This window comes from Ambystoma mexicanum, chromosome 8 (genome assembly GCF_040938575.1).
Source record: "Ambystoma mexicanum isolate Mex_15411 chromosome 8, UKY_AmexF1_1, whole genome shotgun sequence".
Taxonomy (NCBI): Eukaryota; Metazoa; Chordata; class Amphibia; order Caudata; family Ambystomatidae; genus Ambystoma; species Ambystoma mexicanum.
In genome coordinates, this window is record NC_090929.1 from 1,233,534,445 (window position 1) to 1,233,550,403 (window position 15,959).

Genomic DNA, 15,959 nt, shown 5'->3' on the forward strand with positions numbered 1-15,959 from the left:
GGTTTCCTAGCAATAGATGAAGATGTAGTTCTTGAAGGCTTACCTGAGCAAATACTCGGGTCAGTGACTGCAGCTTTCTCTCGCACAATGTAACCACTGCTGGGCTTATGTATGCCAGGATCTATTGGGACTTAGCAAGGGGCAATGCCATGCAAATATGTTAGCCACGGGAAACGGAAAGGGAAGCCCAATACTATTGCTGCAGCCTATGTATTTGAAATGGAAATTAAAAGTTGCATTGGGTAATCAAATGCTGGCTAGACAGAAAATAATATAGTAGTGGTCTTTTGTTTTGAGATAAACGGGGAATGGGGTACATGCCCTTTAAACAGTATAATGGACTTGGAGGTGGCACCTAAGAGCAAAGATTTCTAGAAGACTGACAAAAAGGTGTTTGAGAAACACCTGCCTTAGATGCCTTCCTCAAAGTAATGATTGTGTTTTCACTCTCAAGTTAGGATCTAACTGAATGTTTTATTCTTTACTGAATCTTTTATATGCAGGGGTTAATTTTGTTTTGAGAATCATTCTGAATCTTGTTCAAATGTAGATGCGGGATCATCTGTTGCTGATCGCGAGGCCAGTCTGGAGTTAATAAAGCTGGATATATCCCGTACATTCCCATCCCTCTTTATCTTTCAGAAGGTGAGTCATCAACTTGTTTTCAAAAGTGTCTTTCCAATAAATGTTGGCACTATAGATTGAGTTGGATTCCCCTTGTAATATTGCATGGATAAATACATCCCAATTAAAGTTATTTACATGTCAGTTGATTTCACAAAGGTAATGATGCCCTCCAAGTCAGGCAAAACTGAAGTGAAGCTTTGTAATGCACATACTTAAAAAATGTTGGAAACCTCCATTCAGAAAAGCATGAATCATTGAAGGGTGTGTTCATATTTCTATAGGATGTAGTTCGACTGAATTCAATACAAAAGGGAATACTGTTATTCATCTTACAAAACCTATGCCTAGTCAGGCGACTTAAAGGAAATCAAATGCAGGCAAAGGTAATGGATCTTTTCAATGTGTCTGAGTTTCATTGATGGCGGCCAACAGAACACACTACATAACAAAATATAGTTTAAACGCCCTTTATTGAAATTTTCATCAGGTCGAGGTTGAAATAGCACATAAGGGAATGTCACTGCAAATAAGACAGGATGGTATATCTGGTTTAGGTTGATCAAATAGTGGATGTGACGCGATTAAACAATGTGATATGTAGTGGTTTAATACTCCTGGGTTCCCCTGTTGGTCCTGGGGTAAATCCTAACTGGTTGTTCTCATTCATGTAATGCACATAATCTGGTGAATGCCTAAAGGATGTGGGGGTGCCTGCTACAACTGAAACATGGTTAGGTGTACAGAGTGTCCTCATGGAGAACTGGTACAGGGTCCTATGTAGAGAAACTCTTGTCCACATCAGAATTTCCTAATTTAATATGCAGTCATAGGGACGTAGCGCCAGCCCACACCCAAAGAGGAATTGCCCTTATTGGGGGCTGGTTTCTTCATGGCATAGATATTTCACTGTTTGTCCCCTTACCAGCTTCAGTGCATTAAACCAACACACTCATATTAGCAAGTATTTATTTTCTCGCCACCCTTACCGTATGGTGTTAGCTCAGTAGTATGCCTTTCCCTTTAGTCGTTTTTCAGTTTAATAACTTTTAGGTTACAGCAAGTACTTCTTCCCCCTATCCATGCTCCGTATAAGGCAGTGCTCCTATCACACACTGGCCCAGGGCAGACTTCCTGGGCTAGAGCCTCCACCCTCGGCAGCCTCTGGTTTCTCCTTCTTGGCCTCCGACTCCTGGCAGGGTATGTTGCATATGGCTCTGAGAAGGACTGCAGAAAATATTTCACCTTTAGCTCGACTCTGTGCTAGCTTCTGAGGTATAAACCCAAGCAGACTTTGTTGACTTCTTTGTAGCTTAAACTGCAGACTTTCAGATCTATGGTGTCTGCTAGTTTCCTTTTCCATGGCACTTTCGAGTTTAGTGTTTCCAGTGTGATTTTTTTAGGGTCCAACCAGTCTTTTGTATGCATAACCGCTGCTACCGAATGGATGCAAGGAGGTTTTGCCGGAGTTTGCGGGAAGGTAACCCCGGGTTTGTTGTTCTCCCCTGAATGGTGCACGCTATACCCAGCCTCTTGTCTGAGACAGTGACTTCTTTTTAAAGTAATGAAGGGAGTTGCTGATAATTATTGCAGTTGTGTGGAGGATACTTCTACTGCATGATGGGATCTTTATGGGTCTTATTTCTGCTTGGTCTCCGGCAAACGGGCATAGGGTACGCTGGGTATCTTGCTGGGAAAGGGGCTTGGTGAAGAAAAATCTGTCTGATGTCCTATGGTGGAGTCTAGATCATAACCCGGCCCTCCCCCCTTTGAACTGGGGGAGAGCCAGGAGAATCCCACGTATATCACCTCCACATGTCATCACTTAAAGGGCAGAATCACCTTGTCATAGGAGATCCCAGGACATAATGAAGGTATATTGCCAAATGTGACAATATTAGGAACCAGACGATTAACTCGTATGTTTCTATGCTGAATTTATCTTAAGTCACACTTAAACTGTATTTAACGTGAATATATTTTGGTTTGTTAATAACTAGGAGAACCCAGAACATAATGAAGGCAAGTTGCAAAATGTGACAATATGTTGAGGGCCTTTGTTCCATTGTGTCTTCCCCTTCCCCCTAGTTAGCAACCCATAGATAGTGGAAGAAGACTTAACCACTTGAAACAGCTGTACAGAATGTGGTGTAAATAATAATTGCATAGAGCGATGTAGGCACATCTCTTAACCATTACATTTAATGTAAGTCATATTAGGAAGAATTTCATGAAAGAACATTGTGTGGATCATTAAGGTAAGATTGTTTGGTAAATTCTGGTTGATCGGAAAACAAATTGCAATCAAACTAATAGCTATTTTTTTTTTCCAAGGGTGGCCCGTATCATGATCTTTTACACAGTGTTTTGGGCGCATACACGTGTTACAGGCCAGATGTTGGATATGTAAGTATATTTTTTTTCTACACAATGTTTTAGCATTCAGAATATATCTGTATGTTCTATTGCTTACAGTGGTGTTTGTAGAATTTGATTGCTCAATATATGTTGTCCTTTGCTATTATGCACATACAGAAAGTACAAAATAACTTTGGTTCCTTCACAAATACCCTTATAACTCCTCGCAGTAGCGGATGGGACATTTGCTTAATGACGTCCATTTCAAAGGAAAAGGTACTGACAAAGTTTGCATCTAAAGAAGAAATAGTGAATTCCTGAAACACCTATTGGATCGACCGTCTTTCTAAACCACTGAAAAAAAGCATTTGCTCTTACTGGAATAAAGGTATCTGTATGGGCTAACCCAAAACTATGCTTTAGCGTCTTTTATTGAATAGCGATACAGATGTTCCCTCTAGGTTTTCTCTTTTTAGTATAGTCTCTAGTTCTAAGCACCAAGCACGCTTATTTCAGAATCCCAGATTCAAGGGTATTGTACCCATCTTCTTTTTGCTAAAATCAGTCACAGGGATATAGCACCCACCTTGCTAAGAGATAGTGTCCAGCCCACCTATACGGAATATAATGCCCCACTCATGTGTAAGCATTCTCTGTTGGATGCTGTGGCCTTGCAGCTCCTCTGTTTTCTCAGCTCTTTACGAAGTAGCAGCTTGGCTAGGGTTATTGCCAGAATTAAATGTTTGAGTGATCTGATTTCCTAACTTTCTTGGTCTCATAAACATATTGCCAGTTTACGTGGTTTTTTAAACTTTTCTTTTGTGGCTAGAGGGACCTTTACTGAAGTATTCCTTGCTACTGCAACTCTTTTCTGATGTTCTACCCCAAGTAGTCCATATAGCTATGAGGGCCAGGGTGCTTTTTAAGGGCCCCATTTTTATCCTAGAGCTATTAATCACCCTGCAAGTGTGTTGTCCAGTAGGCTAGTGACAGCTGTGAATTAGATTTTGCTACACTAGGGTTGTAGCCCCTTTTACCACATTGGTATACCATTCTCTTGTATGGTAATGTGTTTAAGCTCTGCTCCCTGCCAGTTTGTTTTTGGGCATTATTTTCTGTGTAGTCCATGAAGCACAGTCTAAATAGCCATTTGTTGTGTTTTGAACTGCTGTAGAGCAGGTCCTCCAAACATCCTAATCAGTATCCATTATGGGGGATCCTGTGTGTTTGGAAGTTTCTTTTAGGGCATACCTCATTGGCTGGCCGCCAAAACCTTTGTGTGCTTTCCTGGAGTGATTGGTGGGCTGACGTATGCCAGCCACTGGGTACATGCAATATCAATAAGACCCTGTACATTCCTGAGATCATTCCAGTTTTCTCACCTGAAAACTGCTGGAAGATAGACTGCTACTGAAGATTGTAGCTAGCCATACCGATTGGACCCAAGCTCCTTTTGTCCTTTCATCCTCATTCTGTGTCGTTGGAATCCAATCCGGTGCTCTTCCTTTACTTCTTTCCACCCTCTTAACTTGCTGGATTGGCGATCCTTGCTTGACTCTTCCTCACCTGCAGTGCTGGATATCCATGCAAATCTGCCTGGCCCAACTTCCTAAAGTACGGAGTCGCTCCAGGTCTTGATGGCATGGAATTACAAGTAGCTTGCTGCTGCTCTGCCTCTGCTCCGGTGTAGGACATGTTGGGCCACCTAGAACCTATCAGCCTGTAATGTGACTGTTCCTTACTGGCTGACTACAACTTGCTGCTCCCCTGAGCTGATCTGGGGGCGTTGCTGGGTGTGTCTGTCCTCCCAGCGGTCTTCGTTGCTACTGAGTCATCCACATAAGTAGTTTGTAGAGGGGTTGCAGTCTCAGTCAGATGCTCTGGGACATATAAAGTTTCATGATGAAAGCTCTTTCATAGTGTTGCCCATTTTAAAGAAACCACCATCTCCCCCGTGGTCAATGCACCATCAGAAGCCACAACATCGCAGGAATGGAAACCAAGAATTGCAAGAGGGTTAAAACTAGGAAACCGAAATCTTACTGAGACGCACCCTATCTTTGGAACAAATGACTATCTTAGATCAGACTTGCCCCACCGTCCTGCACTTCAGGAAGGAATTGAACACCCTCCTTACAATAACATCTCACTAATATTTTTACTTAACCCATCGTCTTCCCCTCTGGAGCTGTTTCCCCTGCCAGCAGTACCCATCCCAACTATATATGGTTGCACACACCATAGCTCTACCCTGCGCAGTGGCCCCTGTGTGCAGTGCTCTGCAGCTTCCCAGCTATATTTGGGCTTTATAAATTCTTTACAACATAGATGCTAATGTAATTGTGTAAAGTTAAGGATACAATTGCCAACCCTTCTTTCAAGAGATTATTTTGTTTCCTTGCTGCATGATACAGTAATGGTTTATCCACTTTTTTTGCTGCATTGGTTTTGTTAAAGAATGATAACGAGGCTCCCAATGTATATCCGCCTCCTACTCTCATGTAGTGAGTACCTTCACAGGTACCATCTTCCCATTTTTTGCCCCGATATTTTTTTTTCATTTGTACAGAGCAGTATTCACCTACTGGCATCGTAGTGTTCAAGTCTAAAATTACTACTTGATGAGAAAGCCTTTCAGGCATTTGGGGAAAAACAAGTCTTTGGTATATGGCATGAAGTCACTAGATCAGCTTGTGTGCTCAACTGATAAGGAAGGGTGTTTCAAGGTCTTACTGCCTGGTAAGAAAAGTAACATTCGCTCTCCTGCACAAAGTGAAAGTGAGGAATGATCCAGACATAGGTATGCTGGATTCAGATTTTAGGCATGGTGCACACTTGACCTATTAGTTCCATACAAGACTTGGTGGGCCAAACGTATTGTTAAATTTAATACAGCGTGCCACTCGCAACTACTGCAGACACTGATGCGGTGTGTAAATATGATCAGGGATGGAAGGACTAGTCTGACCTCAGTTTTAACAATTTGTTGCAGCTTGCCCAACTGTTTCTAAGATGAGATAATGTAGGTTTCATTCCATTGATCGATTATCACAAATGAACACATTAATGACTACAGTTCCTTGGTCTGTTTAAAGGATTTCATCACATAAATTGTCCGTACATAGAAAACAGGATTCAGTGAGCAGAGCGGTTTTGTTTGCAGAATCACATCTATGTTCTGTTCTTGTTTAACCAGCTCCGGACAGGACAGGTCCGGGTTTTATAGTTAAAGGTTATTCACTGGCTCGAGCATTAACGCACAAAGTTTTTGCTGCATTGTGTTAACAACAGTTTTTTATGCATTCTGTCAGACACCTTCTTCATACTGGTTGTAAAGACAGAAATGGTGTGGGGAAAAATTTAGTATCTGTATATTGTCTTCATACAACGTCAGGCCAGAAGATTTAAACACTTTGCCCATTGGAGCAAATTAAAGAAAAGAGGGGTTCAGTTTGAGTTATTGAAAGACATTGCTTTGATTTATATATGAGCATTTCAATTCAAGAGGACAAGTGGTAACTAAAAATGTAGATTTTTTAAATATTGGTTCTGTAGAGATTTCAGATCTTTCCTTTAATACCCAGGCAAGTTTGAGCTCCAGTTTCATTTATGGTGTCTAAAGGACCTTTTCAATGCTTTAGGGTCAATAATTCACAACTTTTTGGAAGTTCTTAAGTTGCAGAGTAACCAATTGTGTGGGGGGTATATGTTATCTAGTTCTTGGGTGATCTTGTCCTCCTTCATATTTTCTATTGCAAGATCAGAGCCTCTATTCTCACATAATTTTCATTGAGAGGAGAAAGTGCTACTCTGGGATTTCAGGGAAGCCAAAGGACGTTTCCTGATATTAGTATATAGACTGGTGGGTAGAATAGCCTGGGCAAATAAATAAAGCCAGAGAAGCCATCTACATGGGGCTTAAATTGTAAACTGCTTTTTAATTTGAGTCGGGTGAGCAAGCCTACGTATGCAAATTTGCATTTATTTTGAAGTCCCATTTTGATCCAGCATGTGAAGTTCCAACTTTTTGTGCCTAGAAATGGCACTTCAGAACTGTTGCAAAACGTGGGTGCAGGTGTCTCCAGGACCCTTTAAAGTCATAAGAGCATGTGTCCACAGTGTGCAGGGTCTGCATCCTGTGGCTCAGAAGCTCCCAGTTTCACTGCTGATGGAGACACTGCGACTTCTGAGCAACACTACATTTGTGTAATGTATCGATCCTTTCATCTCAATTGTCGGTGTAAGGCACAGAATTCTGGGAATGTCCTGTCAACTAGAAGTGCTTATGTTCAAAATTACTTGTCAAAGCCCTATCTCAATAAATAAATACAAATATTAAACGTGCTCCAGAACCATAATAATATTCAGTAAAGTGCATTGCATCTTAAAAGCACAATTGTTCAATGTTCTGGCCCTAATATGTTCCTCTATCAGTTTTTAGTGCTCCTATTGTGGGCATTGTGTATTGTATGGGCAGAGTGGCATGGAAAATAATTTTGGAGATGAATGATACGAAGTACTGAGTATCCTAACTTTTGTTAAGTGTACTATGACTAAGTTTGCATTTTATCAAAGGAATTGAAGTCCCATATATCACAGCCACTATATGGAAGAACGCCATGGTTGTGATTATAATCTTAATGGTCTACTGACTGTCCCTCGTCATGGTAACTCTCACACAGTGTATCTGAACATTATATTTATAATCTATAAACCACCTTCATGAGTCTTTTCCCTTGACCATTTTGAGCAGAATGAATGATTTGGTTAACTTGTTTTCTATAGATTTAATCTATTTATGCATATGATAAATTTCACGATCAACAGTGTCTATTTGCAAGTATTTTCTTGTTCAAAAAGAACATAATTTTTTCTGCCCCAACACCACTGAAATGATCCCTTAAACATTTTCAATATTGCAGTAGGCAGTTGTCAACCTAGCACAAAATTAAAAACTATTTCTTTATAGAACTGTTTTACTTTAATCAACATCGATGGGTATATCCAAGACACCTTGATCATTTAAAGTAAACCAGTGACATGAATTCAAATTGCCAAACTGACTTAATGAAATGCGTTTGTCAATTTTCATCCTATTAAAAAGAGAAATGGCATTGGGCCGGGACGAAACCCTTAGAAAATGGGAACTACATTGAGGGACTTACTTGAAAGAGCATCAGCCTGTGAAGATGATTTGAGAACAAATCCAACTAAGGTGAAAACAAACATGTGGAGAGCACATTGGCTAGTGACTTCGGAAATGTCTTAACTTTTCTTTAAGCCAAAGCATGAAGTCCGGGCCTTTGGCAGTTTCCCAAAATATCTGATTACTTTTCCCAATAGATTTTACAGGTTTCATGAGGCTTCGATTGAATGTATTACCTACTGAATAGGTTCTGTTTGTGATCTCTCGTATAAGATCTGGAGACGTCCAATGAAGCTTCTGCAACCAAGTGGGAATGGTGGAAAATATAAGCCACTTAATGTTATTTTGTAAATCTTTTATGGATTTAATGCTGGTGCTCATGGCGTGAGGAGGCAGAAATGCCGAGCTCCGGCCGAGTCGCTGTAATCAGATCCTGCATAGGTGATTAGTAACCACCATCATCCTACAAAAATAGATCCAGAGGAAGGGGAAGCGATACCCGACAGAACGCTTGCAATCCAGAGGAGAACCGGACTGGGGAAGCCTCCGAATTCCGTCTGCCCGAATCCCCCCCCTCCTCCGAAAGCGCATCCAAGATGGCGGACGGGACTGCAGCTGCGGCGCGCCACGCACCAAAGAGGAAGGGCAGAGGTCGGCACATAGGCCCTGTCACACCACCAAGGGATGAGCGTGGACACCTTGACTCAGCGCCTGCCTAGCAGAAAACAGCGGTGACAGGGGAAACATTGAGCGCCGGAGACCGAGGCGCCTCATCACCCCTGCATAGGAACCTGGTGAGGGGACCCGTGACACCAGACGGCAAGGCTCAGATGAAAGGGGCCCCTAGGGGTCCCTTGCGTTATGGAAACAAGGCAAGTCACCACACACAATAGATATGCCAGACACGAGTTTGTATTCCCAAAGCTAGGGTTTATTGCAAAGCAAATAGTCTCAGTTGGCCAACTCTGTCTCACGCCCCGCAACGTGTATCGCTAGACCTCGAGGGACGCAAGAGAGTGAATTACGTACATCAGTTACATATATAGAAAATGCATATCATACAATCAGCTGAGACATGTTTAACACCCCCCTTTATTGGGTTTCTTTGAACTCGGTTTGATGATGGACACTTCCGACGAATGACACCTTCAAATATCTATTCTAGTAACAATATGCAACCTTGCAAGTGCAGAGACATCTTTTCTTTGTTGAACAGAACACAGTGCTTCTGTTCTTGTAAGCGAGCTACATACTGGGGAAGAGTCACATTCCAGACCTTGCTATCTATGAGGTGCTATTCGTGTCCTGGGAGCTGACATGCTCTGCGGGGCTCGGAAAATGGCGGCCGTAAGAAGAGCATCATTCAAGCCTTCAGCTGCTTTATTCTAACATATTCTACCATATAATGAGACTGGCTGGCAGGTGTGAAATGATTAAATGCCCTGCGGCTCAGCTTCAAGGCTACATTCGGGAGGGAGCCGGGCATTCCTCTCCGGAGCTGCCTACGTTGTGTTTCAACGAACTCTTATTAGCCTTGCGGCCTTGTCCTTTCATGTTCAGACAACAATGTTTAACAGTCGAGCAGTGTAAGCAGAAATGTGCTGCGAAGCAATTTGAACAGAAAGCAATGAGCAATCGTTAGAAAACAAAATGGCGATCCTTGTTACATCAAAATGGTCGTTCATTGGTCAAACTCGGAAACCTGTATTTCTATCGTTTCGTACATGAGACGGTTGGCCTTCGGCCACCAAAATATGTTTGCCGTCATTCGTGAGAGGTGTCCATTTTTCTAGACCGACACGGAGACGAGATCTTCGCTCGCCCAACCCGAGCACAGCGGGGCTGAGCCGGATGTTAGCAGAGGACGGACATATCGTGGGGCCCACACCGGTACTCCACAGACCTGGCGCACCGAAGCAGGAGGAGACAATGGGCGGACCGTGATCCGAATCAAATCGGACTAATCCTGTAACCCTAGCCCAAAGAAGTTGACCCAGAAGGTAGCGGAAGCGCGGCCCAGTAAAATCCAGCGACTGCCAAGAACATCTCCCTGCATCTGCACCTTCACCCTCCCTCCCCCCCCCCCCCATAAACACACCAAGCCGGCAGAAGCAGCCACGAGCCAAGCGGGACACAACTAAAGCACTAAGAAGGAAACGGCTTGGAGGCCGCTAACACGGCCCGCCTGTAAAACCCCAGATCTAGAGCAGAGACGCGCTGGCAGCCGAGGTAATACAACATCCCCACAAGGAGCAGTGGGACGGACAGCACACCAGTGAACGCCGCAGAACAAGAGCAGGGACCAGGAGTGCAGGGCACACACCCAGACACTCCGGACATTAGCAGGCTGCAAGAAGAAGGTTGCATCGTGGTACTGGCACCAGACACCAGCAAGACCAAGGGGAACCACAATTGAAAGGGGCCTTGGGGGGGACACACGGGCGAAACAACCTGACCCAGCCACACACCTCAGCAAGCACAACAGAGACGTGAGGGGGGAGAAGGTGCACCCCAATAGGGACCCAAGACTAAGAGAATCTGAGCAACAACTCAACACCTAAAACCAGCGACCTACACCGCGAAGCACAGTCCGAGAGCCTAGTTGAATTGCGCTTCCAATGAGGAAACAATCCAACAGATAAAACCGACCACACTAAAGCCAGATAACCTAACCTGCAAAGGCCCAGAACTATTGTCTCCCATAACCTCGTACCACAGCAGTACCTACACCGCAAAGACCCCACAATACACCGAAGGGTCATACAGGGGGCACGCTCAAAGATCGGCACAACAAGGGAACACTCCCCATCAGGCCCTTGATTGTGGAAGTAAAGGCAAGAGGAAGCTTGAGTGCCAACGCACCCATTTATTAACAAGTCAGATTACAGCGGAGGCAAAACAAGGCCACATCTTGTGCTACAACCAAAAAACAAAGCGAATACTAACGACGCCAAACCAATATTCATACCCACAGAAGGGCACTACGAGACATCACAATGTCCTGATCGAGAAACAAGGGGAAGGCAGCCACAATGGACCCTTTCGTCACTACCAAACCACCTCCCCCAACACACACAACAAGTGCCAACATAGGTAACCGGCCGACTGCAAACGAGAATGGCAATGATAATCAAGTACTGGAAGCTATAGCTGTACGAAGAACATTCATAGACACCAAAAGAGATGAGGTGAAATCCGACATGCAACTTATGCGCCAAGACGCCCGCAAACTCGCAGAAAGAGTCACCAACATAGAGTCGACCCTCCAAGAGACAACAGATGACACTTCAGATCTAAGAACTCGAATGATCGAACTAGAACGGAAAGTGGCCACGTTGGAAGCAAGGTCCGAAGAAGCAGAAGGGCGTGCAAGGCGCAACAACATAAGGATTCTCGGGGTACCAGAAGGAACGGAAACTTCAAACCCGACCTCATATGTAGAAACCCTAATACAGCAAGAAATTGGAGCAGGTAAACTGACGCAAGGCTTTTCCGTCGAACGAGCACACCTGTCCCTCCAATAGAAACCACCACCGGGCTCGTACCCACGCCCCATAATAGTGAAGATCCTTAATTTCCGTGATAGGGAGACAATACTGAAACACTCGAGGGAGGGAGGAGTGATTGAACGAGCTAACTCTAAAATCACTATCTACCCAGACTACACACCATCAGTACAAAGGGCTAGGAACTTGTTCGTCCCAATTAAGGCTAAACTGAGACAATTGAACCTGAAATATATGCTGTTGTACCTATCCAGGCTGAAGGTGATCCATAAAGGCTGAGCAATATTCTTGGAAACCCCGGCGGCCGCCAACATGTGGATGGAACATAATGACTTAGTGGGGCAGCAGGAAACGTCCTCCCAAGACAAGCAAGACTGAACCCAAGGAATACGTCAGAACCATGGGCACCTCTTCAACCCCCCCCTCCCCCCCCCCTCATGCCACCGCTGGTGGACCAGCACACTGTAAAGTTAACACCACCATGTAAGCATGACTGGGCAAAATGATTACGGGACTCGCTCGGCAACCCCCGACTGAGCACACAACGCTAACCCACGAACAGATCAGTGCAGGCCTGTTGCTAGCACGACCCTACTCGAAACCCAAGATTGGACCAGACAGCGAGAGGGCGCCTGAGCACTGCACAGTGGTAGCAGTAGTTGGGCGCACCAGTTCTAGTTTTGTTTTTTTTTTATGTTAGTCACACTGTCTTCCTGTCTCTCAAAGCCAGAGAGATAAAGCACATGAAAGTCCCAAGTCTCAGCAACTATGTAAGAAAAACACTAGCGGGGGAGCTCAGGTACTGGAGATCATGACCGCCCCGAGGACGCAATCCGGGACGAACCAGGGAAACCAACATGAACCTTCAATGGCTGCACAACTCAAAGTAATGACATGGAACATGAGGGGGATGGGCTCATACCTACGGAGGAACAGAATCCAATCCTTCTTACGATGGAAGAAAGTCTCTCGCACTGCTGCAGGAGACCCATCTCACGTCAGACGCCATGAACAAGCTGACAGAATGCTGGCATGGCACAGGAGTGGAGCGCCCTACTCCAAATATGCCCGAGGAGTATACACATGGGTGAGTCCAGAAGTGCCATTCCAACCATTGGGAGTGGAAGCAGACAAAGAAGGCAGATACCTAATGACATGGGGAACTATAGAAAACACCAAAATATGCATAGTGAATTCTTATCCCACCCACCCCTCCCCTCCCCCCACGGCATACCCACGCACCTCAGGCAATTATGTGCCGGAATGTCACATCACAGAGACGGAACCTTTATCTGGGGGGGACTTTAATTGCGTGAAGGATGCAGCGATGGACAGGTCTGATCCACCACAAATATCAAACACTGCTACCTCACTGGCTCTCAACGCCATGGTGGAACAGCTAGAACTAATAGACATTTTGGGGAGAACTCCACCCCATAGACAGATGCTATTCCCACTACTCAACCCCTCACAAATTACACACCAGAATAGACTGTTCATCGATAAAAAGTTACTGACGCAAGTGGAATCTGTAAGATACCTCGGCATATCAATCTCTGACCACTCCCCCTTATGCAATTACAACTGAGGGGTCCCAGACCACCCATCCTGATGTGGCGAATGCCCACCGAAGTCCTGACCGACCAGGCATTCAGGGAAAGCCTGGGAGAAAAACTAGAGGAGTACATAGACATCAATACGGGAACCGTGGACAGGTGGAGCACACTATGGGAGGCCATGAAAGTGGTGATACAAGGAGAAACTATAGCAGGTGTGGCGGGCATCAGGAAACAACTGAGGAGAGACCTGGAAGACTAGAAGGAGGAGATAAAACAACTGGAAGCTGCCACCCAAACCACCAAACCCGAAGAGGAAAAGTTCAAGAAGATCAGAAACAAATGTCACTTAGCCTGGCAGAGACTATCCAAATTCGATTTTACAACTCGGACTGCTAGAGCTTACAAAGAAGCCGACAAACCAGGCAGATTACTAGCCTGGCTATGCAAAAGGGAACATCCGAGGCACCTCCCGACAGAAATCAAAGATGAACACGGAATAACACACAAGACCCAGCAGGAGATAAATAAGACTTTCTCTGAATTTTATGCCAAGTCATACGCCCATTACACACATGTCCCAATTGAAGACATCAGAAACACCCTAGATGAGCTAGGACTCCCCAAACTAACCACTGAGCAGAGAGAGATGCTAGAGGAGGCAATCCCCAAGGAAGACAACAGAGTCAATAAGGTCACTAGCCACATGCAAGACTCCAGGGAGCGACGGCCTCCCGCCTGAGTTCTACAAGGCCTATGAGACAACCCTAACCCCGATACTACACGAAGTATACCTTGAATCGTACGAGACGGGGACCCTGCCAAGGAGTATGAGAGAAACGCTCATAATACCGATGCTCAAGCCTAACAAACCCAAGAACGAATGTGACTCCTACCGCCCATTGGCGATGCTAAATTACGATAGCAAAATACTAACCACCGTACTGGCCAAGAGGCTAGCAAGAGTGGTGGGATCCTTGGTACACGAAGACCAGAATGGATTTGTGCCGGGCCGCATCACCACAGCGAATTTAAGAAGACTACAACACACAATAGAGGAAACCGCGGAGTGTGAGGAAGACATGGCCGCGCAATCACTGGACGCCATCAAGGCATTCGATTCTATCTTCTCGGAGTGGTTCACTGAGGTCTTGATTGAATTTGGATTCGGGGAGAGCTTCGTGAGATGGGTCAAAGTACTATACAATGCCCCCATGGTAAGAGTATAGACCGGGAGCACGGTATCGAAAGCCTGGGCAATACAAAGAGGAACCAGACAGGGCTGCCCATTGTCGCCAATGTGGTATATCCTGGGGCTTGAACCAATAGCCATCTACTTTAGGCAGCAGCTCTTCGACGCAGGGATCAGAGTAAGCAGGAAATACAATATAATCTCACTATACGCGGACGACGTCCTCCTGTACTTAAAGAACCTGCAAGCAAACGCTCAAATAGCATTGGAAGTACTCGACAACTATGCACACTACTCCGGAATAAAATTCAGCAAACAGAAATCATGTGCATTCCCACTGGCAGGGCTAAGAGGGGAGAGGGGGGGCCGTAAAATCAGAAGACCTACCTGAGGTCAGGATCAGATGGCAACCAGAAGCTTTCCGGTACCTGGGAGTCACCATAAAACATATGCCAGAGCTCACGCTTGAGTGCAACAGAGGGGCCATAATGAGAGGACTGCGTAAATCTGTTAAATTCTGGTCCAAATTACCACTCCACATGATGGGCAGGGCTTCTATCACAAAAATGATTATTCTCCCTTGATTCCTATACCACTTTGTGAACATAAACTACTACATACGCCCACCCTTCTTCAGAAAGCTGGAGATCCTGCTCAGAGAATTCCTATGGGGTACATCTCATCACAAACGACCCCTACATATACTATCACTCCCGCACAAAGGAGGGATACAGCTTCCCGACCTCCAGAAGTACTACCTGGCAGCACAACTCAGCCATGCAACGCGATGGCTATCGGATGACCCGACAGCTGAAACAGGCCTATTACAGCAGATAACCGCTCCCATACACCCCAAAGAGGCACTATGGAACCCACAGATTGGCCCCCCCCCGAACCCGCCCATGATAGTAATGCTCGGGCGACAAGCCTGGAACAAGACCACCTCACTGCTTGGGATACACCACCCATACGCACCCGAAACTCCCATACTAATGGATGTCTGCAAAACCCCAACTGATTTACCAGCGATGAGAAGCTAGGAAAAGACAGGATGGGTACACCTGGGGAGACATGTTCGAAGAGGGAGCCTTCAGGGACTTTAGCTCACTGCAGGCAAAAGACGGGCTGGCAAACGGTCAGTTCCTATGGTATCAGAGGGTAAAACGCACAGCAAAGATGAAGTGGAACACATGGCCAGAGGAACTAGAACCAAACCCCCTGCTACTAGAAATGTACAATCTGAGCGATGGATGGAAGCCCATCACCAGGCTATACTCCCAACTAATAAACAGACCCAATCCCTGCAGCACTCCCCTGAAAGAAACATGGGAGAAAGACCTGGGAATCACCATGACCGAGAATGAATGGGGACGGGCACTGCAATTCCCCAAGGAGGTGTCCAGGAAGGCCAGATTCAGACTCATCCAGTTGAATGTTCTATACAGAACCTACATGACCCCACAAAGGGTCGCCAAATTTAACAAACAAACCCGACCACAATGCCCCTGGTGCAGCAGCGACGACGCCAACATGATCCACATGTTCTGGACCTGCCGCAGAGTGCTAGCATTTTGGGC

General features: G+C 45.3%; 1 protein-coding gene across 3 annotated transcripts in view; it reads left to right on the forward strand.

Moving 5' to 3' along the window:
• TBC1D12 (TBC1 domain family member 12) overlaps positions 1–15,959 on the forward strand; it is a 684,903-nt gene that overhangs the window by 564,471 nt on the left and 104,473 nt on the right. For all 3 annotated transcript variants that reach the window (XM_069611336.1, XM_069611337.1, XM_069611338.1), the window contains 2 exons: positions 551–645; positions 2,959–3,030. In XM_069611336.1, coding sequence (XP_069467437.1) covers positions 551–645; positions 2,959–3,030 — 167 coding nt within the window. The remainder of the gene's footprint in view (positions 1–550; positions 646–2,958; positions 3,031–15,959) is intronic.